Consider the following 26,055-nt stretch of genomic DNA (forward strand, 5'->3'; position numbering starts at 1 on the left):
ATAATATACTTAATATAATATAGTGTTTCGATTGCATTTGGTTCAGTTTATCAATAATATTACGCAGCTGTATTATAGGAATGGCACTTCTACTTAACATTAAATTACATACTCTTCTAGGTAGCAAATATAATAACATTCATAAGCATTTATAAAAAAAAACAAAAACAAAAACAAATAAATAGTACAAATGACCAGTGTCAAATGACTGCCACCACTGTTCTATACAGTTTTGTTTTGTGTAGTTTGCATGTTTTTCCTCAGATTTGCTTTATGCATTGCTCTATGTAGGTCGACTCAGTCTTAGTTAGTTCTGTGTTATCTTGTTAAGTACTGTGTTGTTGTTATAGCATTTTGGTCCTGGAGGAACGTTGTTTTGTTTCACTGTGTACTGTACTAACTGTATAGGGTTAAACAATGATAATAAAGCCACTTAAATTGACATGGTCTTTGATGCTCATTCCTATATAAATTAACACAAGTTCACATCTTGCTAACATGTCTTATATCCTCAAACATAAACTTTATATTCTAGCTGTACAAAAGCAAGAAAATACTAATACCAATTATCGTATATTATGTACTACTTCCATTTATTTTCTCTCCTCCAATCTATTGCTTGTTCCCTTTCTCTGATCACTCTATTCTGTTCTAGCTTGTTGGCTTGTATTCTTATCTGTTACTGACTACTACATCTGACTGCATTTTAAATACATTTGGATCTTGCATTAATATCCTCCCACTGTCCATAATCATCTTGCTAAGGTAAGTTTTTACTTATAAAATATTTTCAAATATATTTGAGAGTTCATGGCATATAAACATATTTGTGTTTTGTGTCAAATTTGTGTCAAATCTTTTTTCACCAAAAAATTGTGGTCAGGCGTTACAACATTTCAATTTATAAATAAACAAGTGACAAACAGTAGCATTGAATGTTTTATTCAAAGTGTCATTTCTAACCTCACTATTAAATGTCATGGTAGTGGTAAGAAAGCAAGAAGAGAGCACAAGAAATTAACCATTCATAAATCATTCCTCGGTAGTCTGTTATGTTGAATTTTTTCATAGATACGTAAAATTAACAATCCTTATGTGTGTCCGTGTAGAAATGTGAGGGCAATTTGTCTGTAGCAACAAGAAAAGCTCTCCGACTGGAGAATGCGTTAATGAGGCCTGGAAATTAAATTGATCAATTAAAGCCTTGTTCAGTTCTTAACTGGTGGGCTTCTGTTTGCTAACACTTAACAAGCGGCCTTTGGTCCTTTTCACAATGCATACAGAGTCCACACGACCAAAGCAGTTGACTCTTAGATAATTGCCCTGCTTTTCTTTCTCGACTGGTCTATAGTCACTTCCTACTCTCTTTGTCAGCGATGCCTTGCCATCCTTAATTTGAAAGGATGACGAAAAGCCTTCTTTTAAGTCTTTTCTTTAGCATCCTCAATGCCACCGCACCGCATTTATTCTCTTTCCATCTCTCCCTCCCTCCCTCGCTCATTGTTTAAGGCTGTATTTATATATGCCCATGTACATACAGCATTGCTTCTGATTTATCTTTCACAGTTACCAGATGGTGCAGAGCTAACAAATGCTTGGAACAGGTAAGATTGGGGTTATTTGAACTTAATTACAATAATCTTCATTACTTAAATGGCAGATAAGACCAAAGAGTTTAGTTTTGCATTTATTCATTTATATAATCTTCATTGGGTTGTAGAATATGATTGAAGGATGGGTGCACTAACTGTCTGTAAGCTTCATGCTTTTGCTCTGTAAATGTTGTATCTCTTGCTGATGATTATTTCATGGTTGGATTTCCACAAAGACTGTTTATGTTGTTTGCCACATACCCACATATTTCGAAAAATCTAAATGTTTCAAATCACTTTAATCTACATCTTATATAAAGGAAAATGCATTTTGAATGTCAACTGAAAAAAATATGTACTTGAACAGAAAATTTGCACCTCCATCTCTGTTGAACGCTGAAATAAAAAATTTTTAAGGTTGGAAATTTTTATGCTTTAAAGATGTTAATTTAAAAAAATCAACTGATGTTTGTATATTGATAAAATCTTGTAGCTGCATTTAATCAGTCCATATTTTAAATAAGGAAAAATATAGCTGTTTGAGACAAGCCTGGTCTAAAACATTAAAAGGTGTTAAAATTGTATAAAAACAGGGGGGAATCAGTTTTAATCAGGTTATCCTCTGCTTCAAGAGATGCGTCCATCCAGCACCATATCATTTGAACCGGGGCTGGAACGAGGAGTGCCATGGGGTCGCGACCTAATTACATTTATGACATCAGCAGCTGGCTACATGATGCGAACTTTGCAAAAGCCACGGAAGAACAAGCCATCCAAGCGACAGGTCAATCACCGCAGGTTTTTACACAACATGATCCAGAGGTAGGTCACACAAGCAGAAAGAGTCTTAAATAAGTTGTTGATTCCTTTACCAATATTTACAATTTTCATAGGAAATTTGCAGAAATAGAGGCAGCAAATCATCAGCTGGCATCAGCAATTTTTTCAGTTGATGCAAAGTCACAAAGACAATCGGAAATAAAGTCGACTCCCAAACACGAATCAGAAAAACACCCGAAAAAAGGTAAAATGTCTCCTATTTATATCATTTCCGTAGATATGGTAGCAGTTCCGATGTTCAGGATTTGTTTATTTGGATCTTGCGTCTGATGTGGGATGAAATCTTGTAATCCTTGTTTCCTTGCAGCCACTGCTGTCTTTGGTGTGGCTGAAACAAAACACCTGGAGGAGGACACTGATACAATAACTCTAGACAGTATTGTGATAAACCGCAATGGATGCTCCTTGAAGAGCAAATCTCTGAATAAACAGAACAATGTAAAAAATAGTCAGATAAGGGAAGATGGAGATTTGGTAGAGCAAAGTGATGAAAACTCTCCACAAGAAATCATTGACTTCATGAGTCGAAGGCAACAAATTCATTGTGCCTCTGCTGATTCTAATGACTTGATATCAGTTAGCAATAACATTCTAGAAGACAGTGTATTTACCTCACTTGAAAGTACTGAAAAGATACCAGAGACTTTACATGTACAAATCCCTAATTTACCTGATGAAGAACAATATTTAGGACTGATGTTGTTTGAGCTATCACCCACCTCAACAGTGTCTCCTTTGTCTTTGAATTCATGTGATTTTGAGGTACAAATACAACCAGAGAATGACCACACCTCCCAAATTCAACACACTGCGGAGAGTCTACAGATGGATTTAATGGAGAATCTTGAGCTGCTGGACTCAGAAGAGTATTTGCAACAAATTGACCAAATGGACATGGCCGCAGTTTGGGACATTCACACTGAAGAAGACCTGAGCTGTTTTCAAGATAACCTCCCGCTCCTTAACGCTTCACAAACAGACTTTGCAATGGATAAGAAAGCAACCTGTGGTGATGGAGATATATTTGGAGGACTGCAGCAGATTTCCACACTGCTCCAAAATTCTGCAAAGAACATGAATGTACAGAATGAATTAAGAAGTAACATTATTTACAGTCTAGCACACTGTGGATCCAGCGGCCAGCACAACCAAGTGGGACAAACTGGACAGACAGTGGACTGTTCCATAAATCAGCCTGATATAAGTACAGCAGTAAACAAGGGGGATCAGTACCTAACTGGAGGTACATGGACCATCTCTGAGCAGGGTAATCATTTAAGACATGCTCTGCAAGAACTTGAACATGACCCGTTAAATCAGATCGAACCTAAAACCTGGGAGCGACAGCTTAGTCACTATAATCATGCACTAAACAAGGTAAACGATCATTATTACACGCTGACAGATCAAGAAAAGAAAAAGATTGAGTCAGGGCCTATTCTAAATCTAATCTCAGATCATTCTAATTCTGGAAACATGCTCTCCACCACATCTGTACAATGCTATGGTTTTGACATTCCAGTACAAGCCAATAGCAACTGCATAGGAAACTCATGCTCCTTTTCAAATAAAGAAAGTAATCAGAGTATTCCGAGCTTTGAGGGCGTGGCTCAGTCCTTTCCTGCTCCTTATCAAAACCCATACCCTTATCCAGTATCAACTCCACCACTGAATGATGACTGGCTATTCAGCAACATAGCAACAGATGTGGACTTTAACAGCATAGTCAGATCACACAGCCATACTTACTGTTGAAGGACTGTTAAAGGTGAGAAAAAATAAACTAAACTAAAAATGTCTGTTTTAAATATTTGTTCCAAATTGTAATGTTGTAAATATATATTTTTTGCATATACAGACAGGTGACAAATTAAAGGAAAAACCAACACACTGTAGTATTATTTTGGGTCACCATGAGTCACTAGAACAACTTCAGTGTGTCTCTGGAGTTGTATTCAAGAAATAAAAAAGACCCTAAAAAAGCTGTTTCTTTAATTGGTGTTTTGATGGTAGTGGACGAGTGCTAACATGTTAGGCTTTATGTGTTCAGTTGGATCAGGTTCCCTTTCAGGAACTTGAGCTGCGTCGAAAACGCTTTGGGAATGCCTCGCGCTGTTCATGCTCTGAATCACGTGTAAAATCTGGCAAATAGGCAGTCATGACGTCATTGGTGGGCGATGTTGCGCAAACCAGGAAGGTACAAAATAGGAGCGCGATGGGAGCGACATCAGCTTCTGTTGTTCAGGTAAGCGCTTTCTGTGTGAATCTGTGTGTTGCTTGTTTGTGAGTGGAGCATGCTCAATCGACTCTCTCTCTCTCTCTCTCTCTCTCTCTCTCTCTCTCTCTCTCTCTCTCTCGATTGATGATTGTCCATGCTGTAGTTGTATGAATATTTGCCTGCTCCGCTCCAGGAGACCACTCTTTGAGGAGAGTGAGCTTCCTGACCTACACACCGAGGTGTCTAGGTCTTGGGAGACACCATTTGCACCACACACACTTCCCCTGTGTTTGCTATATAGAATATAGTAGGGTTTAAGGAGTGCGGCTATTGGGAGATGCCTAGGGTTGAAGAGACGCTAGCTGGCTATCTCTCCCCAGGTGTTGCATCGCTGAAGGCCCCGGTGTTGCCTACTAAGCCGTTGAGAGCCACTTTGGCCTTAGTAGGCAGGGCTTATGCAGCAGTGGGTAAAGCCGAGGGATTTATCTCTGGGGCTGACGATATCAAGGAGTTACGTCGCGCTGCCGACCTAACCCTTAGAGCCACCAAGGAAACAGCGTGGGCTGTCGGTTGCTCCATGTCAGCCTTAGCAGCCACAGAAAAGCATCTTAAGCTCACCCTGTCAGAAATTCCTGAAGGGGACAGGGTTTTTCTGCTGAATGCCCCGATAGCTACTTCGGGCCTGTTCGGTAATCAACAGGTTCCAAGAGTCTCAAATGCAGTCTGTGGCATTTCAGCAGTACTTTCCCCGTTGCTCTCTGCCTCAGAAACAGAGCGTTGCCACTCGGACCCTGCCGTTGGCCAATCTGAGGGTGGTCCTCTCTGCGAACAAATGGACAGAGCGTCCTGCTTTGGGGAGGGTGGTTCACACTTGCGGTGGCCATACCTCCTCATCATCACCAGGAGGCCAGACTGTTAGCTCTTTCACAGAGCTCCTTCTGTCCCCACTCGAGAGGCTGGCTCCCCGATCAGACTTGGAATGGAGGCTCCACCCTGAGGTGGTGGGACAGATATGGCAGAGATATTACAGAGCCCAGGTGGATCTGTTATGCGACTCGGGAGACTTCGCACTGTCCCCTCTGGTTCTCTCTCTCTCACCCAGCCCTATTGGGGCTGGACGCCATGGTGCAGACTTGGCCGAGGCTACGTCTGAATGCCTTTCCCCCTATCGCGCTGCTCCCGGGAGTTCTGGAGAGAATCCAGCAGGAGGGAGCTTGTCTCCTCCTGGTGGCACCTCAGTGGCTGGGCAGACCTTGGTTTGCGGACCTGCTTTCCCTCGTCTAGGTACCTTCTTGGGAAATTCATCCCAGGAGGGATCTCCTCTCACAGGCAGGTGAAAACCTGATTCACCCCCGCCCAGAGTTATGGAAGCTGTGGCCCCTGAGGGGGTGCAGTTCCTAGCAACTGGTCTCTCTACTGAGGTAGTAGAGAACATTCTCCATTTCAGAGCTCCAGCCATGAGGAAGTTGTATGCCACTAAATGGCACCAGTTTACCACGTGGTGTGAGTACCACCAGTTGGACACAGTTAACTGCCTGGTTGGTTCAGTTCTGCAGTTCTTGCATCGTTGGCTTTGTCAACTCTGAAGGTTAACGTAGCTTATTGTACCTCGCTGTGCAGTCACTGGGGAAACACCCCCTTGTGACACGTTTCCTATGCAGCACCCAGAGGCTGAGGCCCGAGACACAACCCAGAGTGCCTGTGTGGGACTTGCCTGTTGTGCTGGCAGCTTTATCTGAGCCCCTCCTTTTGAGCCTTTGGCCGATGTGACCCTTAGGTATCTTTTGGTTAAGACCCCCTTTCTCCTGGCAATCTCCTGCCTTAAGAGCGTTGGGGACCTACAGGCTGCGAGCACTGGACACATACTGTACCTCCACAGGACGAGTCCTTGGAGGAAGTCGGAGCAGCTGTTCTGCTATGGCCCTCACAAGAAAGGTTTCCTGTCTAATAAGCAGACACTCGGTAGCTGGATTTTGGATGCCATTTGTCTGTGTTATGAGTCTTCTGGTCTTCCCACTCCTTTTGGAGTTAAGGCTCATTCCATCCGGGGTATGACGGCCTCTATGGCCTGGTTCGCACGAGTCTCCCCAGAGGAAATTTGTAACGCTGCGGGTTGGTCCACAACACTGACTTTTGTCAGGTTCTATGACCTCGACATCAGAGCCACTCCCGGCTCCTCTGTCCTGCATGCAGGTTGTGCTCAGACAACCTAGGCAGGGACTGGTCAGCATGTGATTGGACACTTGTTCCCAAAGCGTTTTCGACGCAGCTCAAGTTCCTGAAAGGGAACGTCACTAGGTTTCGTAAGTACTCAGTTCCCTGAGAAAACGAGAGCTGTGTCAACGTGCCATACTCCCTGCATCCCTGCAGCGCTTACCTTCTCATTTTCCAGAAGCTGATGTCACTCGTATCGCGCCCCCATTTTGTAGCTTCCTGGTTTGCCGACGTCGCCCGCCAATGACGTCATGACTGCCTATTAGCCAGATTTTACACGTAATTCAGAGCATGAACAACACGAGTCATTCCCAAAGCGCTTTCGACACAGCTCTCGTTCCCTCAGGGAACTAGGGTTACCTACGTAACCCAGTGATGATTTCTTGACTATGAATGCCATTGCATATGATGTGTATTATTTTCGTACTCATCAAACCAGGCATCATGCCCTGTGGAAGGGGACATTGTAATCCTAAAAGGCACCACACCCATCAGGAAACAGAATAAAGTCGTATTTAGAAAAATTGTTTGCAAATACATATTGACAAAATGCTCCCTTTAGCACTAATGGGCAAAATGCCAATAGGCTTGTCTTTAAAAAATTTTATCTGTCTGCATATGCATTCATCTGATGCATTCATACATAATCTAAGCACTCAAAAAATCCTAGACACCTGACCATCACATCCATATGTGCTTCTTAAACATCCCCTTTCTTTCAGGGAAGGCATTGCACTTGTTTTTCAAATGTGGCTGCGAGGAATTCCATTTTCGGCACAAGGGCATCAATGAGGCTGGGCATGATGGTAGGTTCTCAAAGGTTCTCAGAGAGCGGCTATTTGACACTTCACCCAAACCATGTCTTAATGGAGAGCACTAGAGCAGGATTGGGCTAGGCTTTTTAGTTCCTAAAAAGGGTGGGATGGTCAGGTGTCTACAAACATTTAGCCATATAGGGAAACATGTTTATTGTTATTTTGTAATTATAACTATTGCTGCTTTGTTGTTTAGGTTGTGAGTTTAGGTTTTGTTTCAGTGACTTCAAGCTAAATTAAATGAAACCTGCTATAAGATACCTCAAGCATAAAAAAACAACCACTCAAACCAAATTGGCAAAAAAACACTGATATCTGGTCAGCAGGTAACAGTTGTTAGAGTTGTTTACTTTGTAAACAAGCTGTAAACTTATTAGAATGGATTTTTACAAATATTTATGCAAGTATTTAATTATTATGCTATTTATATTGTATCTTTGTTGGTTATTATTGCATCTGCTTTGGTTATTGTTCATTACATATATTTTTTATGAAGAATCTCAAGAAAATGAAGAATAATAAAAATTATAACTGGGTTTGGGTCCATTTCAGTGAAACCTTCCTGTATCTGTATTATAATAATAATATCTAAAGCTCCTAAATATAAAATGTTTCAAAAACGGGCACAATACAATCACAATACAAAAAAAAAGAAAAAAAAAAAAAAAGCATTACCAAGCTGCAGCATGTTTAAAGGCTCAGTCAATTATAATCGTGTGGCAGCAGGGCAATGCATAAAATCATGTACCTATACAGACCTTTATGTTCACCTTAAACATCAGAATGGAGAATAAAATGCCATCTCAATGACTCTGACCATGACATGTTTGTTGATGCCAGTTTCAGGAACTATTTATCTCTATGGCTTTTTTCCCACTTCTGGATGTTTGGTGTAAACCTTATCTAAAGACCTGGCCTGTATCTGCATGATTTGGTGCAATTATTTTACATGCTCAGCTGAGTACATAATAAATCAGTAGATATTGCTAATTAAGTTTCTGGTGAGTGTACAGTTTGTTGGCTTTTGATTAATAAACAAAGGACTGGACAACACACAGATACAGCTTGAGACTGCGGCTTTAATGAAAGCCCCAAAAATCCCTGAGAGGCCATGCTTTTCTCCGTTCTTATTTTCTCACAAGCACAACTAGTTTTGTGATTTTGGCAAAACTAAAGCTGTTTTTTCATGACATAATTCACAAGAAAATCTCAAACTCTGTGAATGTGACCTGGTATTTAATTGTCATTCAATGTCATTATAAATGTAATAATTGCCTGCCCAAGAGATGGAATTTGTCTCTGTATCAAATACTAATTTATACTGTAGTATATTGCAGGGGACCCCCTACATTCCCTTTTAAATCCAAAAAAATTACTGTTCCACTCAGTACAAATATACCATACAACAAACAAATAAGGTGCATGATTTTAAATGTAAAATAATATTTTGGCTAGTTATTCAAGCTTGTAATTGTCAACAGATTCCAGTTAATACACGTGATCATGAGATAAGAACTTTATGTTAGAAATAGAAATGTAAAAGAGAAAAAATTGCTTTGAGAACTGGTCAATCTATTTAAAGATTTTAAGAAAGTTGTGAGGTTACGTATTTTAAACAGGTTGAACAATTTGCATTTGTCAAAACCAATGACAGACAGTATATTACACCCCAGTCAGATTTTATTCATATAGCCAAAACAAAACAAAAGAAAAAACTAATAAATAGTTAAAAATTTTCCACAGAAACACAAAACAAAGATGTTTGATACAATACGAACTCTGCTTTAGAAATCCAAATGGTATTTTGCTGTCTCTTCATTAACTCTTAGACGCTCTTTAGTAAAAAATTGTAAAAAATTACAATTAAAATCAAGGAGTGTCTGAAGCATGAAATCGTTTTTAATGATAGAATTTCCAATACCAAATACACAAGAAATTCTGCATGTAGGCTCAATGTTACATGTAGAATAAATATTAAGGTTCACATACATGAGAGGACCAAGAGCATTCTGAAAATGTACTGCTCAAGAGTGACATTTCATTCTCTAATTAAAATAGGCAAAACCAAAAATCCTTAGAACGATAAAGCGATAATAAATCAACTGGGACAAAAACACATAGCTAGGTTATGACAACATTTATTATGAAGGTAGATTTCTCAGATGAAATGTTCACCCATAATACTGATGAGATTATACTGTGAACAGTGTCAGATAAACGTGTTTGCCAGTGTGGGTCCTGAACAATATGTAGTGCCGGTAAACATGTTGTACCTGTAGTTCACCAGCCTTTACAGCACCAGTGCATCTATATTACTGTTATTGCACAAAGAAACAGCTTTAGCAAACAACACAGAGCAGGTGGCCACAGAAGCCCACCTAACTACAGCTTTATTTTCACAACATACAGTATGTCTAATAAATTAAAGGTACAAGACTATAGTGGATTGTTTGGTCCTAAACCTAAATCCTTTTTTTTGTGAAAAATATGAATGCCATTTAAGCACATGTAACAACTAATTTCTGTAAAAGTGTCCTAGCATTTTTATTTCGATTAGCTGACATTCATATAAGGAAAGCAATGGTCAGAAATGTATAAAACAGAACTAAAAAATACAAGAGCAGCTTTTCAATTTGAGGTGAACATACCAGACGTTACGCTAATGGAAAGTTCTCATCTTTGGCCTACAGACCTCTTGAAGAAGACTTTCAGCAGAGTTTTAGAGTCTCTGTGTGGCTTAATGCACTTCATTGTTAAAGTTACTAAATGTACTGTGACATTAAAACACATAGAAATGATCAGGAAAAACTATTCAATATATAAGGCTGTCATGGAGGTACCATCTTTTCTCACAAAAAGAGCTCTGCCTAAAATACCTTTTTAAACCCTCACTTTCACCAAACAGCTACAAGAAACTTCATTGAAATGTGATCTAACGTGCAATATCTCATCCTTGGTGCAGGCAATATATTAGGATGAAATTCTGGGAAAGTATCAGGTCCTTGGTGTGGAAACTGCCACTGGGCTTCATTTTAAATTACTAGTATGTTCTACCTATTCACCTACCTATCTCACTACGTATGCTAATATCCCTTATTTGCCATCAATTTGGTCAAACATTTAGCCTAATAAATATTTTGCCTTTCTCATGAAGTGTCATATTGATATCAAAAAGATATTTTAAAACCGGCATAGTGCACATGATGGCAATTAGTTAGTTTTTTCAATCTGCAATGTCTTTTTATTTTTAACAACGCCTTTAAATTTAGTGTATTTGTTTTGAGAATGCACCAAATTTTACTGTACACAGTGTTCTCCCTCAGGATCTCTGTCTGCATTTGATGTAACACTGCAAAGTATAAGCAACATGACATTCAAGACAGGAATAAATAACCTGGATAATGAAAATAGAGAGACTGACAAATCTTAGTTAAGCATACTGAACTGGAAGTGACGTGATGTAAAAATCTTATTTAACTGCTCACACTCTACATAACACAAGAACTCACGTCAGTCCTGACTGTCTTAAATCACAAGGTCAATGTTTGATAATTAAAAACAGGATGTAAAAAAAGCCTTGCTACCCAGATGTGAATATAACCTATGATGATAATCTAACATGATTTCATATTGGAAAACAGTTCTTAAAATGAATCTGATTGTGATCCTTGTACAACATTTTGAAAGTGTTTAACATTTCTAGTACCAGCTGAGCCAATGGGAACTACCACTGAATTATTACTTCTACCACTAATATTAATTAATACTATCAAAGTGAATTCATAAACGTGTTTTTCTTATTTACTGTTTTCAAATGTTTAATATTTTGTTCTACATGATTCTGGTTTTGGGTTGTAAATTTGCATGATCATTTTTTTTTTTCTCTTCCTGTGTTTATACCAAAAATGTCAAAGCTAGCATGCCTGGCTCATATTTGTAGATATTTCACAGTAAATCATTTTCTCTCTTTCACTTTCTTGTTTACACTAAATGAATTTTATAATTAACATCATCTTTACCAAATCACATTTGATTAAAAAAAAAAAAAGTTTACAAATGAAATTTTTAATTGAAACATCAACTGATATCAAAAGCATTTCCAATTCCTAATATTAATTTCAGGTAAAGTGAGAGAGAGAAAGCCTGAAAGTAATACTGCAGTTTAACTGTTCATGCAAGCACAGCCAATGAGAGTTTGTCTTATCATAGTTTTGCATTTAAAGAATGTCTGGTTGTTGTTGTTTTTTTTTTCTTTTTCTTTTTTGATTGCCATCATAAACATAGATTGCCCTTAAATACATGGCTTATGGTTGACCGGAAAAAAAGCGCATAGGGTTTGTGCAGCTATCTTAACTCACACATCTCACGCTAAACTCATTTGAAAATTCTGTATTGTAAGAGTGCATGAGAAATTATGTGAAGCCACAATAAGCCAGACATACATCGCACTGATATGTGGCTTTTCTGATATACTTTAATGCTATTCTTCCTTAGAACTTTAGGAAAAGTAGCTGGATTTCCACTTAATCGATATCAGTATATAACTGAATTCAGTAGTATTAGCATTATTTCCTCTGTGAATGCTCAACTTCAATATAATAAATCCCACCTTGGCTGCAGAGGTATCATCAAAACAGTGTGCGCTATGCCAGTATATAGTCTGTTCGTCTACTACTTCTATTGTTCACCTGCCCATCATTCCTCCTTCTGCTCACTCGAATCTGTGAGACTATATGGGGGAGGTGGACCCAGGGCACTATCGGAGGACACAGGGGTTCCTGGAAGGCCACTAGAGGGCGTTGGTGAAGCAGGAGGCTCTTCACAGTCAGAGTTCTCCTGTGAGAGGTCATCAACCAGCGCTCTCCGACCTCCACGTACAGAGAGAGGGAGAGGACCACGTCTGAGAGAGAAATTGGAGAGGAATTAAGAGGAGAATGTATATGCAAAATAAGAATGGGCACCAGGAATTAATGATTTTCATATATTATCTATACAAAAAGCAGAGCAAAAGGAACCAGAAAGGAAATGAATGTTTCATATTTGTCTACTGCAAGAAATCAGAGTTTACATGCACTTCAGTTTAAAGGCTCTGAAGGAAAAGGCTAAGAATCTACATGAACCAATCAGTAATAAGATTTCTTTCAGTAATGCCAAGATCTCACTTAAGGTAATGTACTGCACTTTAAAAAAAAGAGTGTGACTAAAGTAAAAGTAAAAATTAGTCATCAGATAAACCTTTTCACCCTTAAAGTCCACACACTTGTAAAGGTGTAAAACAGAAAGGTATCTGATCAGCTAATTAAAATATAGGTGACTCAAATTTTAGCAGATATCACATAAAATGACTAGATTATTATTGTGCATGAACTAGAGAAAATTTTTCAATGAAAGGTAGTGAGGAAAAAGCACACAGACTAATAAGGCACGTGCCCACACAGACACACACAATTAAAACCTACTTGCTGCCTTTGGGTTGTTCTGTGCTGCTGAGTGGGTGTAGGAGTCAAATACACACGCAAAATGAAACACACACACACATGCAAATACGTTAGCTCTGAACAAATGTGTGTTCCATGCATATACAAATATTGAAACATGAATTACTAAACTAAATTACATTAAAAAAATGCATTAAAATTGATTACAGTATTGACACAGTGCACACCAACATTCCATATCCGACTTTCAGCTTTCTCTCTTTTCAGCACAGAACCTATGTGCTGGTGTTACCTGAGTTGGGAGCGCAAAGTGTTAAGTTCTCGTGTCATGCTCTGCATGCTGTCTCCCATTTCCTCGAGCTCTCGCTGCAGTTTTCTGCGTTGGGCGTTTGTGCGTGAATTCTCTTCCTCCACCTCTTCCAGCTGCCTCTTCAGCTGTCGCAGACGCCCCATTGACTTGTCCAGCTGCACAAAGGGACAACACAGACTGAAATACAGGCCTAAAATCTAAAATGAAGTAATGAAACACACTAAATGCTTTTAGGTAGATCACATTAGAGTACTGTAAAATCCATATTTATGCAAGACATTATATTTCAGATGTTAAGCATAATGAAATTAATAACTTCTAATAGAAAAACAAGCATGCAGTTTGGAGAGTAATAAACATGAATCTGGTTTCATTGACTAAGTGTTTTGAATACTACATATTATAAACCTGGTATTTGTTTTCATAAACAACAAGAGTGTACCTGTTCTCTGTACTGGTCTGCATGTCTCCTCTCATCCTCCACCTGCATAACCACTTCCTTAAGCTTCTTCTCCGTTTTTCTTACCAGCTTATTGGCCATTGCACGCTCCCTGGCATCAGAACAAGAAATCAATACAGCAACCCTCTGTTCTATACAGACTTACAAATCTTTACAAATATCCTCCTTTATTTATCGTTGTTTAATTTTCCTGAGTGTAAATTGTGTTTTATAGTATATTTTACAACATTTTCAACTTCACATTTTGAAGGAATTATGAATATGTGAGCTGGGGTTTAAGATGGCATGAAAAAAATACTATAAATAAGCTAATAATGAGCTAAATATCATTATCATTACAAATCTCTCCTTACTAAAGACAACAGTATGATGAGCAAATATCCTATAATTTTAGATAAACTGAATGGGTAGTAGCTGTATCAAGCAAAGTTTTACATGAGCCAGGTGATACACACTGTCTTTCCTGTTCCAGCTGTTCCTCCATGTTTTCAATTTTTGACTCCAGAGCAGCAACACTGACACGATGTTTGCCTCTTACAGCTCCTTCAAGTTCTGTCAGCCTGGACTTTAACTCCTTATTCTGCCTTTCAAGACTCTCTCGTGCTCCCTCACTCTTCTGCACCAATGTCCTCTCCCCTGTCAGCTGCACTGTCAGAGTCTCCACCTGATACAGAGAGAGAAACAGATGAGATACTGTAATGTTTGATTTTTAATACTACAGTACCTTACAGAGATCGACCGATAGTGGATTTTACCGATACCGATAGATAGGTTGGATCGTACTTGGCGATAACCGATTAAACAATTGAAAAAAGGTTTAAAATGGGTACTGGATAAAAAAAAAAAAAAAAAAACAAACATAACACAACACCACATGTAAAATAATACTGAACTTTATTACAAAAAAACAAAAACAATTGAACTGAATCATGAAATTGTGGAATTGAATATGAAAAAGAAATAACTATGAATATGTTAATTGATAAATAGAATTCCATAATTAATCATTAATAATAAATAGCCCTCTCCATGCACTGTGCAGTCTCACGTGTAAAAAACAAACACCTCTAGAGGCATCAGTGATTCGCCTCTAGAGGCCGCTCTCGTAAAGACAGCGGAACGAAAGCCGGAAAAAAACAGTATGTGTTTTTGCTGAAAGCTGATAGTTCCAGCAATCAACTATTGCTGAAACCGATTTAATTACCAAACCGATTAATTGGTCGACCTATACACAGGGTTGGCCTATATCCCTTGCAGAGGGATGTGTACAGTTCAACAGATGCTCCAAATGCGTAAATTATTTTATTTTATTTTAAATGTATTCGTGATATGGTAAAAATCTGTCAGTATTTACGATTAGCAATTTTTTTAAGTGAATTACATTCATATTTACTGTAAGCTGTTTTTGTTTACCTTTGTTTAAGACATGTATAACTATATAAGCAATTAATATGAATGCTTTATTTTTTTCAGTTTCCAAATTATAATTTTTAATTTTTTTTTATTTCTAACATTTTAAAATTGGGATCCCTGACAAAATCTGGATTAAAGTATATTGTACCTGCAACATGGTTTTTCTGTGCCTCTCAGCTATGAGCTCAGCATTGCTCTGCTCCTCCTCTAAATCTTCCTCCAGCTGGCTGATCCTCATCTCCAGACGTCTCTTTTCATCACAGAGAGCGGTCCTGAGAAAAAGCAAGGACAAGCAATTTTTCATTTACATAAATAAACTCAAATTTCATTTACTTTTACCCTTATATGAACTGGTACTTACTTGCCGCTAGCAGTGTTGAGAATCTCTTCAGACAGCTCGTCTCGCTCCTGCTGAGCTTGTCTTCTTAATCTCTCAGACACAGACAGTTCCTGGGAGACGAGGAACACATCACATGTTCATGAAAAATGCCTTTCGAATAAAGTCATTATGTTACATTTTTAAACACACAAACAACTATGACGAATAATGCACCTCTGTCAACTGCAGCAGCTCTGCCTCTAGAGTCTGCAGGCGCTTCTCGCTGTCTTTTGACTGGACAATAATCTCATCTCGAGCTATCTTGGTCTCATCCAACTCCCGCAAAACCTCCTTCATCTGAGTCTAAGCACAAATAATAATTTGTCAGGAACACAAACATTGTGATTACAGAAATTTGTTAGCCTCAGTCAGAACATTTTGGCAAATGTTCCTGTTTAATGCGATCTTCATTTGTTTTACACTGTGAAAGTACATGCGTTTAACTGCAAATATTAATCTACAAATGTAATACATGCTCAAGTTTTGCAGTGTTTTGTATTACCTGAAGTCGTTTTATCTGCCTAAGAGCCTCCTCTCGGCCACGAGCAGCTGCCTCCACCTGAGCCTCAGCCTCCTGGAGCTCTGCCTCCATCTGCTTCTTGATGGACAGCGCTTGAGCCCTCTGACTCTTCTCTTCTTCTAACAGAGTTTCTAACTCACGCACCTACAGGAAAACACAAAAAATAGATTGTGAAGACAGTAATAGCAGACCAGTTAATTATAAGTTGTATTCTCCAACATATACAATTCTGGGCTGAGGTACTGAATGCATAACATCACCAAACTGAGCAGCTGTATGTTTAAGTGCATCTTCATTGATGTCTCTGTCCAGTAACACTCTTATAGCAGATTACCTGTTTGTTAAGGGCCCGTCTTTTCTCCTCGCCTTTCTCTTCTTTCGCACTGATCTCACGCTCAAACTGGGCTCGGAGCGCCTGCAGTGTGACCTCGAGCCGGAGCCGCGAGTTCTCTGCCTCAGACAGCTCCTCTTCGAGCTCCTGTGTCTGCTCTCTCAGTGACTGTGCCTCCACCTCTAGAGCATGCCGAGAACGCTCCAGTTCATGCACCTGACAGACAGAAGTATCAGAGATAAAAAGGCTTAAAGCATTTATAGTGTCATAAAGACATGCTGCCAGTGCAATCGTTAATACTGTTAAATAATTATTAATACTCTTAAGTCTTACGTTCTTGCCCACATCATCCTGGGCATTGACAAGCTGCTCCATGTCAAGGCGAAGCTGTTTATTGGTTCTCTCAAGCTCGTCGCGCTGCTCTGATGCTTCCTGTAAAGCTCGAGATAGAGCCAGGAATCGAGTCTCTTTCTCTCGGCTCTCAGCTTCTGCTCGGTCTCGCTCCTCAGCCAGTCGTGCACTTACTGCCTTCTCCTCTGCTAGACACTACAAAGGTCAAGGATCAAAGGTGTAGCAAAGCAGGGTTTGATGATTAGGGCTATTATTAGAAGCATTTGTCATTCACCTGTCCATCCATCAATCGATTCAGAACAAACCTGATCAAATTTCTTCTGTCTTTTCTCCAAAGCAGTGCAGTTCTGCCTCTCTCTTTGCAAGGCAATGGTCATGTCTTCTATTTCCTCTCTTAGACGCTCCTTCTGGCGTTCCACTCTCTCTTTCTCCTCTTCCTTGGCTCTCTCTCTTTGCATGGCACTCTCTAGCTCCCTCTGTAATTTTCTCCTGCTCTCCTCACCTGCTTCCACTGCTGCATTAACTTCTTCTGACTGCTTCTTAAGATCGGCAAGCTGAGCAGGAAGAAAATAAATACAGATTAATAAAAAACTCTACTACACAGTTAAATTGTAATTAGTACGTCTGTGGGTGTGTAATCATGCACCTGCTGAATGTAAGTTTGGATCTGGCGTGTGAGTTCTCTGGTTTTTCCTTCCTCCTCCTCCACCCTCTCTGTCAGAGCTGCTTTCTCATCCTCCAGAGCTCGCACACGGGATCCAAGTGCCAGTTTCTGCCGTGTTTCATCTTGCAGCAGTTCCTGCAGCACCACACACAAACACACACAATTATTTAGCATAGGCCTATTGAACATTGAAACCAAAAAGATCACGTGGGCTAATTTCAAAAACACACAACTTTTTCTTGAGAAGCGTCCACTCAAATGTCTCATCAGTAAACATATACACAGATCAGGCATGACATTATAACATTATGACAAGTGAAGTGAATAACACTGATGATCAATGTGAAAGTCTGACATGAGCCAAATTGTGATAGCTAGATGACTGGGTTAGAGCATCTCCAAAACTGCAGCTCTTGTGGGATGTTCCCAGTCTGTAGTGGTTCGTATCTATCAAACCTGGTCCAAGGAAGGAACAGTGGTGAACCGACAACAGGGTCATGGAAAGCTAAGGCTCATCGATGCACGTAGGGAGCGAAGGCTGGTTTGTGTGGTTCGATCCAACAGACGAGCTCCTGCAGCTCAAATTGCTGAAGAAGTTAATGCTGTTAATGCTCAATGGGTCAGAACTGTTTTGGCAGCAAAAGGGTACAACAAAATTTTAGACAGGTGGTAATAATGTTATGCCTGGGTGGTGTATATACAGTATCTCACTAAAGTGAGTACACCCCTCATATTTCAGCAACCATTTTAGTATATCTTCTCAAAGGACAATACCATAGAAATGAAACTTGGATATATTTTAGAGGAGTCAATGTACAGCACAGCAGTACAGATTTACTGTCCCCTGAAAACCTTCCTAGCTGGCAACAAAAGTGATAACAGCTCTACATTGTGTAACCATGCAAAGCTACATGTTCTATTCATCATGTTTATGTTTTTGTCTGCTTGACAGGACCATACACATCCGGTATCTTGTATTAGAGCAGTTAAAATCTTTACGATTTTTAGCGAATTAACTTAGTCCGGTTCCAAATGAAAAGTCGCGCCCCATCAAGGTCGCAAGTGCCAAGGTCGCGAGTATCGAGGTTCCACTGTATGTATGTGTATATATATATATATATATATATATATATATATATATATATATATATATATATATATATATATATATATATATACACACACACACACACACATACCCTGGTCAGAAAGCACTAACACGAGTAAGGGAACCACACACAACTTACCTGAGCATCATGTAGTTGGCTCTCTAGACTGCTGACCTCTTTGCTCAAGCGATTGGATTTGGAGTCTGATGTAGACAGAGAACTGGACAGAGAGTCGATCTCCATCTAAAATACAATTATTAAGGAGTGACAAAGTGACATATTGTACATTAGGGGTGAAGAGTACACAAAATTCATGCTTCGGTATGTACCTCGGTTTTTTTATGTCACGGTTTGGTTAAAGAACATAAATGTTCTTATAAAATATAAACAATTTGTTATTAGGAATAACCTACAACAAGATAGATAAAAACATATCTTAATACAATGCTCACAGCCCCATCACATGTCCAACGTCTCCATTTTCTATACCTGAAGTTTGTGGAGCCTGTCCTCTCTCTCCACCCTCTCTCTCTCTGCCTGGGCCAGGCGAGCTGTAAGCTCTTGCAACTGCCCCTCAGCTCTCTTCCTTGCTCTCTCGCTCTCCATCTTGCCTCCTTGCAGGGTCTTTAGCTCAGCTGTCAGGTTCCCTCGCTCCTCCTCCAGTACAGCCTTCGCCTTCTCCAGAGACTGACGTGACTGAAACACAGCACAGTGCACACTTAATCAACACACAACTCGCACACTTAATCAAGTGTGCATAAAATTAATGTTAATAACAATGTATCAGCACCTATAGTTTAATAGAACTTAGAAGCACACTGCTCACTCTCTTAGCATTGTCCAGCTGCTCCTGCAGGGAGTCAATGGCTGCACTGTGTTTCACTCGCATCTCTGAGAGCTGGGCTTCATGACGCCGTGTGTCCTCTTCAACCATTCTCTGGAGTTCTCCCAACTCAGCCTCACGCCGAGACCTATTCACACAAAACAAGTAAACAGATACACTTGTTGAAACCTGATTTTATATATTTTAAATGTTTTATTTAGATAAATGCAGTGATAAAAAAGACTGCTAACATTTAATTTACATTTTATTGCTACAACACAAAATCTAAGTAAAAATTGCGAAATTAAAGTAATTTTTTCTTCCATTACACACCCACCTCCCACCTAGGCATATAACACCCACCTGAGCTCCTGCTGGGCAGCAGTAGTGTCCAATGTATCCTCCAGTTCTGTCCTCAGCGCCTCTAACTCCTCACCAAGATCCCTCCTCTGCTTCTCGGCTCTCTCTCTCATGCCTCGTTCATTATCTACCTCTTCCTTTAGCTCCGATACTTGAGACATGGCCTCCCTCAGAGCCCGCTGTGCCTCCACACGTCGAACACCTTCCTCCTCCAACCTAAACACACCCACAAAAACACAAAGAAAATATATTTTTGATGATGAGGCCAGCAGTCACTGTACACAGTGTGTGTGTGTGTGTGTGTGTGTGTGTGTGTGTGTGTGTGTACCGGGTCTGTAGTGTAGTTATCTCTTTCTCTCTATTAGCCAGGCTGCCTCTAAGCTCTGTAACAACCAGACCCATTTCAGAGAGCTGCTCCTGGGCTTCAGCTGCCTCGCCCTCCATGCGCCTCCTCCACTTTTCCTGCTCGAGACGACCCTGCTCTTCTCGCTTCAGGCGCTCTGAAGAAAAAAAGTGTGTGAGTAGGCAAATTTAAAATTGATATCATTGATGCGGGTGCTGTAATCAGGGTAACAGGGCTACAATCGCAGTGTTACCTTCCAGGTCAGCGATAACAGCTTCTTGTTTGTTTTTGAGCTTGTTGAGACTCTTCACTTTCTCCTCCTCTTCAGTCACCTGGTCAGCAACCTCATTTAGCCTTTCCTCCAACTGCTTTTTTTCCTGATAGATTGAGCGACAGACAAAGTAGATGAGGAGGAGAGAACAGAAGGGATAGCCTTTACATTCAGTGCAACTGTAGCACAAAATGCCAATTAAATATAGAAAGCCTAATTTATGACAAAGCACTAAATGTGCATTTTAATGCATGAATTGTCAAAAAGGTGTTTGCACCTTTGGTTGAGTAGTGGGTGACGTGACAGCAACATCACTGTTTGATTTATAAAAAAAAGTTTATAATTCCCTGTTCTGCCTTTATAACTCAAAGAAGAGCTAATAAGAATTTTGACTGTAAGACCTTGCTCAGTCTGTCTCTCTGTTCTCCTGCAGTCATGATCTCATTCTCCAGACTTTTAACTTTGGTTTCTAGAGTAACTTTCTCCAGGAGGAGCCGCTGCCTCGCCCCTTCCTCCTCCTCCAACTGCTCTTCTAAATCCTGAGAGGGAGAAATAAATGATTTAGGAGTACATCATGAACAGCACAATTATGACCTTCACAACTGATAGAAAAAGCGATTTACACACCTGTACATGTTGTTGAATTCGTTTTTTCTCATTGGCTAGCTGTGCACCCCTCTCTTCCTCTTCCTCTAATCGGCCCTCAAGTTCCCCCAGAACCTCCTCTAACTCCTGCTTACGGCTGGCCAGTCGTGCTCTCATCTCCTCAGCCTCAGCAAATAACTCTGCCTCTGCCTGAAGCTGGTCTGTAAGGACCGCCTTCTCTTCCAAAAGCTGAAACACAGGTGATAAATAGATGAAATACCGGTAAAGCTTATAATTGTGATACAACTATGTGAGCAGTTATAAAACCTATATATTATGGATTATCAACAATGATCATCTGTTTCTGTGGCAGATCTTCTGTTGTGGTTTATCTAAAGGCATGCATTTCTATACATTTAACAAGAACCTTACTACAGCCCTTAATGAACAATAACAAAACTGGAATATCTAAACATGAAAGAACAGGGAGTTCTTATATATAAATGTGTATTTATATTCTCTCTTTGTCAAATCCAACTAAGATTATTTTATATTTTGTGTGTGGTGATCAAACGTGGTTAGCACTATTATAAATTAAAATATACCATAATGTTATTTATAGCTTAAACTGATTATTAAGGTTCAATATGCCTTAACCCTCTGTGCTCCAGGGGTCTGTATCACAGCTGACCCTGTGCTCTGACTTCCTATATGACTGGGATATGCAAAAAAATAACAATTTCCCCATGGGATCAATTAAGTATACCAAAAAAATAAGAAAAAAAATGTAACTAGCTTTTATTGTATAGTTGTTGCTCTACCTTTATAAGGAATTCTGGGACACACAATTGGAAAAAATGGGACACAGTGTAAAAAGAGTGGAGTGAAATAGACAGTGATGACTTAGAGTTCTTAGAGTTACCTGCTGGTGTTTCCTTTCCAGTTCTTCATAGTCATGCTCCACTTTGTTCAGGTTATCTTTAGCTTTCTGAAGCTGAGCCTCTCGAGCCTGAATTTCCTCATCCTGTCGAGTCACTTGCAAGAGCGGCTTCACCTGGGGACACAGACAAAAGGTAAAATGCTTCAGTAACTAATCATTAATAATGGAATAAATTAAGTACTTGATCTGGATAATCAGTGTATGAAAATGATCAAATTTTGTCACATTTCTTTTTGACTCTACAACACAAATACATGAGATCCACTGCACTGCGCTGTCTAGCCCTGTTTGTGATCATTATGGCAGAATACATGGTCTGATAAACCTTTCAAACTGATTTGCCTTTTATTATTATTTAATAGATGCCGTAATAAATTTCTGAACATTGTTTAGATCAACTGCAGTATCTCTTGATCATGTAACTTCTAAACTGGACTGGTGCAAGTGTGCGGTTTATTACCTTAGTGAAGAGTCTCCACCACTGCCAGTTGCGTAGCTTCAGGTAGGCAGCACAGTTTCTTTGCATCACTCGCAATGCGCTTAACTGCTGTTGCTTCTTCTGGAAAGCTCTAACAGAAGAATAAACAAGTAAATACAATATGCCTAATAAAATATGTCTGATGAAACTCTTAGTAAAATTGTCATGTTAAATATTCCCAAGAGTGTAGCAATTTTTTCGAAAAGTCTACAATCCAACCAACAAACCACAAACACACCTTCTGGCAATGTATCCACGTGCAGCACTTTGGAATCGAATGATGGTGTCAGTGATTTTCAGATCTCTTTCCTCCTCCAGATGTGCCAGCACTCCAGCACGGAAAAAAACTTTACTCTGCCCCACTCTGAATAAATTCCCATCCAGCTCCAGAGCCCTGATCTGAACACAGTTGTACAACACTTTCTTTTAACAAAAGCTGAATAGCACTAAACTACCTAAACTACTGAATTCTAATCAAAATAATAATAATAAAAAAAAAACTTGAATTATGTAACAGATGAGTAAAACCAAATATCTAATACATTATATAATTTAATCACAAAGAAATGCACACTTAATCCCATGAACACTCAACCTAAATAGTTTCACTACTCACTACTAAAGGTTTTAGTAGTTGCATTTACCATAAGCTCAGAGGCCTGTTTTCCATCCATGAATGTACGAGGTATAGCATTGGGAGTCAGAATCTCATATCTAAAAGGCAGCAGAAAAACAACAGAAAAAGAAATAAAGAGGATTTTTTAAGGATTTTATATTTTATAACAATTCTCACACTCTTTTTACACTCAAATAATATAAAACATTGTGTAACTTGAAAGGGAACATGAACAAGACTGAGGCTGTGGAGAATCTAGGTTGTTAAACCAATGTTTAAGCAGAGAAAAACACACAAACCTTTGTCTGAACTCTTGGAAGGGAATACGGTTAGGGAAGCCCTGCCTGCAGATTCTGATCCCCTCTAGCACTCCATTGCATCTAAGTTGATCCAGGACCAGATGAGGGGTCAACTTCCCGGCCTTAAAAGAAAGACAGAAAAAGGCAGAGTTAACAGTAGAGGTATACTATGAAGGAAATAAACCACAACAGGATGTGCTACTACAGTAAAATAATTCATAGTAGTGTGGTGTGATGTGGCCAACAAGTAGTTACTAATACCACATTATTATTATAATAGTTCCCAATGTGAATTATTCCTTTATAATTATTATTGGTATGGTGTTAAATAGAATTGGGAACGATTTGTTACTATGGAAAAACTAACATAATAGAACTAGTGCATTAATATATACCGGCAAGTTGGATTTTTAATGTTTGTGCAGAACAAACATTAATCACTTTTTGTCCAATCAGATTGAAGATAAACGAGCTGTGGTTTAAGTTAAGGAACTGGAAATGTAATCACAATAAAATCACAATGTTTGTAAAGGTAAAAAATATTAAGATTATTATTAATAATAAATTAATAATTATTTCAAAATAACATTTCTCTCACCTTCTTTTCATGATTGGGGATTATGCACCGCAGGAAGTTGGGGTTGGTGTTGCGCAGTGTGGCCATCAGTTTGGTCAGTGATTCTTTGTATAGCTGTCCAACAGTTCGGAACATTCCCTTCTTCGTCTTTAACCCTGCTGCTCCAAACGTCACTGGCCCACTGTTCTCCGCCAGACCTCCAGAAGCTACTTGGTCCAATCCTACAATCCTCTCCACTAAGCAAATGACAAGGCGATATTTGATTTGATTGAAGTCAGAAAAACCCAAAGTAATAGTTTGGGATAGATTTTTCTTGTAATACACAAACCTCAATATACTTTTAAAAATATTCACACTATGCTCTTCACAGTACTCGCAACAGATGGATCAAAAATAATTATTAGTATTTTACAACAGTAAAGATGCACAGTATTCCATTCATGGAACCTGAATATCCAGCAAGTGTAGCAACACACACACACACACACACACACACACACACACACACACACACACACACACACACACACACACAGTATGGTTTTAAGATTACTAAGTAAATTAATTACAATTATTTAGAATTTTTCTAAGTACTTTAGAGTTTTTTCCACTTATTCTGGATCTCCATGAAATATACTGTAAAGGCATGAAGACAAGACACAAGCAGCAAGTAGATGCTTCATAAAATGTATCTGTAAACCACTGTGTATACTTTTATACCTGTTTATAAAAGGTACACAAAAAGGTATCAAATAAAAGGTAAAATAAACCATATTAATAATTTAAAAAAAAAAGTTTACAAATGATGCGCAACTAAATGGACACACTACAAAGGACAACAGAAGTGAAATGGGTGAGAACAAATGCAAGTGTTGACACAAACAATTGGGAGGATAAACCTACTGCTGTCAGAGCCATTGGTCTGCATGGAAGCATATGAGTCAAAAAAGTAGACACGAGGAAGTGTCTGAATATCTGAAGGAGGAAATAAGAAGGGAAAGAAACAAAGTAGGAAAGAACAGGGGGTGAAAAGAAACACAAAAATAGAGAATATTAATACTTGAGAATGAGAAAATAAATATAATATTAGTTTATTAGTGTTTTAATGAAAGAAAAACAGTACAATGCAGGTTTGATTCCACACACATTTTCTTACCCTCTCTCCAGAGCTCTGATATGAAGTGGTCAGATGACTGGTGTAGGAGAGATGCTACATTATCATTCAAAGGATCCATGTTCTTCACTAACCACTCGTCAGCCTTATAGTTAACCTGGGAGGGAAAAAAAAGAAACATTCAGATAAATATACAGCAAGGAAGTAAAGTCTAAGTCCTAAATCTAATTTCTGCTAAGTAAAATCAGCTGAAACATGAATAAGATCTGACCTTGCCAGCATAATGGATGATAGAGAAGTCGGCCTCTTCACGGAGCTGTCGTGGCCTGAAGAACTTGGGATGCGTTCCTTGCTCAGCCGACAGTTTATCCACAAATGATCGATCTGTTGCCCGTGGAAACCAACATTCTTCATCTAACAGTGCTAACACGCCAGGTGGATGAGCCTGTGGAACCAAACAAGCAAATGTGAAAGATTTGGATGAACATACACACTTGTAATTTGAACTGCAGTGAGCTTCAATGTCAGAGCACATTTTGACCAATCAGATGACATAACTGCTATGTGATTATAATAAGAAATAATAATAAGAAATATTGTTTAAATTCTAATTAATTTCTCATTAAAAAAATAATTAATGTTTAACTGACCTGAATGATAAAAGGATTGAGGAAAAAAAAAGAATGTTGCTCTCTCACACACACACAAACATACAAAACATACACACACTGACCGGTCTTTCAATGAGGTCAATGCAGGGCTGCAGGTCGAGTCCGAAATCGATAAAGTTCCACTCTATGCCTTCACGCTGGTACTCCTCTTGCTCCAGCACAAACATGGTGTGGTTAAAAAGCTGCTGCAGCTTTTCATTTGTGTAATTTATGCACAACTGCTCAAAGGAGTTCAGCTAAAGAAAAATATAAGAAAACAAGGTGAGTGTACAGAAAAAACTCTACTTTTCAACATTCCTTATGGAAAAAAATGTGAATCATCTA

The 26,055-nt window shown here is 39.1% G+C and overlaps 2 protein-coding genes across 11 annotated transcripts in view; one reads left to right on the plus strand and one right to left on the minus strand.

Annotated features, from left to right (window-relative positions):
* The first annotated feature begins 73 nt into the window (after window positions 1–73).
* c16h19orf85 (chromosome 16 C19orf85 homolog) lies at window positions 74–8,542 on the plus strand. The gene is made up of 6 exons (XM_083553769.1): window positions 74–765; window positions 1,567–1,604; window positions 2,225–2,414; window positions 2,486–2,616; window positions 2,740–4,200; window positions 7,587–8,542. The coding sequence occupies exons 2-5, from the start codon at window positions 1,592–1,594 to the stop codon at window positions 4,185–4,187; spliced, it is 1,782 nt and encodes a 593-aa protein (XP_083409895.1). The 5' UTR covers window positions 74–765; window positions 1,567–1,591; the 3' UTR covers window positions 4,188–4,200; window positions 7,587–8,542.
* Window positions 8,543–9,341: 799 nt separating this feature from the next.
* The window catches only part of myh14 (myosin, heavy chain 14, non-muscle), a 28,443-nt gene continuing 11,729 nt past the window's right edge, over window positions 9,342–26,055 (minus strand). For 2 of the 10 annotated variants that reach the window (XM_083550623.1, XM_083550630.1), the window contains exons 14-44: window positions 25,794–25,967; window positions 25,332–25,505; window positions 25,103–25,217; window positions 24,850–24,921; window positions 23,968–24,182; window positions 23,370–23,491; window positions 23,099–23,168; window positions 22,693–22,853; window positions 22,437–22,545; window positions 21,959–22,090; window positions 21,079–21,285; window positions 20,853–20,990; window positions 20,434–20,557; window positions 20,166–20,337; window positions 19,841–20,053; window positions 19,481–19,625; window positions 19,144–19,350; window positions 18,793–18,897; window positions 17,528–17,680; window positions 17,187–17,435; window positions 16,864–17,076; window positions 16,534–16,746; window positions 16,182–16,343; window positions 15,854–15,982; window positions 15,662–15,750; window positions 15,449–15,572; window positions 14,343–14,551; window positions 13,870–13,978; window positions 13,410–13,582; window positions 13,139–13,165; window positions 9,342–12,579 (exon numbers count right to left, since the gene is read on the minus strand). In XM_083550623.1, the coding sequence (XP_083406749.1) occupies window positions 12,375–12,579; window positions 13,139–13,165; window positions 13,410–13,582; window positions 13,870–13,978; window positions 14,343–14,551; window positions 15,449–15,572; window positions 15,662–15,750; window positions 15,854–15,982; window positions 16,182–16,343; window positions 16,534–16,746; window positions 16,864–17,076; window positions 17,187–17,435; window positions 17,528–17,680; window positions 18,793–18,897; window positions 19,144–19,350; window positions 19,481–19,625; window positions 19,841–20,053; window positions 20,166–20,337; window positions 20,434–20,557; window positions 20,853–20,990; window positions 21,079–21,285; window positions 21,959–22,090; window positions 22,437–22,545; window positions 22,693–22,853; window positions 23,099–23,168; window positions 23,370–23,491; window positions 23,968–24,182; window positions 24,850–24,921; window positions 25,103–25,217; window positions 25,332–25,505; window positions 25,794–25,967 (4,710 nt within the window). In that variant the 3' untranslated portion in view covers window positions 9,342–12,374. The remainder of the gene's footprint in view (window positions 12,580–13,138; window positions 13,166–13,409; window positions 13,583–13,869; window positions 13,979–14,342; window positions 14,552–15,448; window positions 15,573–15,661; window positions 15,751–15,853; window positions 15,983–16,181; window positions 16,344–16,533; window positions 16,747–16,863; window positions 17,077–17,186; window positions 17,436–17,527; window positions 17,681–18,792; window positions 18,898–19,143; window positions 19,351–19,480; window positions 19,626–19,840; window positions 20,054–20,165; window positions 20,338–20,433; window positions 20,558–20,852; window positions 20,991–21,078; window positions 21,286–21,958; window positions 22,091–22,436; window positions 22,546–22,692; window positions 22,854–23,098; window positions 23,169–23,369; window positions 23,492–23,967; window positions 24,183–24,849; window positions 24,922–25,102; window positions 25,218–25,331; window positions 25,506–25,793; window positions 25,968–26,055) is intronic. The other 8 variants (XM_083550626.1, XM_083550631.1, XM_083550627.1 and 5 more) reach the window with 5 other exon arrangements.

The sequence above is a fragment of the Silurus aristotelis genome, assembly GCF_946808225.1.
Source record: "Silurus aristotelis genome assembly, chromosome: 1".
Classification (NCBI taxonomy): domain Eukaryota; kingdom Metazoa; phylum Chordata; class Actinopteri; order Siluriformes; family Siluridae; genus Silurus; species Silurus aristotelis.

Coding starts and splice junctions, on each gene's coding strand:
- c16h19orf85 (XM_083553769.1), top strand. Junction 2,415..2,485: donor TTACACAACATGATCCAGAG/GTAGGTCACACA, acceptor CAATTTTCATAG/GAAATTTGCAGAAATAGAGG. Junction 2,617..2,739: donor AGAAAAACACCCGAAAAAAG/GTAAAATGTCTC, acceptor GTTTCCTTGCAG/CCACTGCTGTCTTTGGTGTG.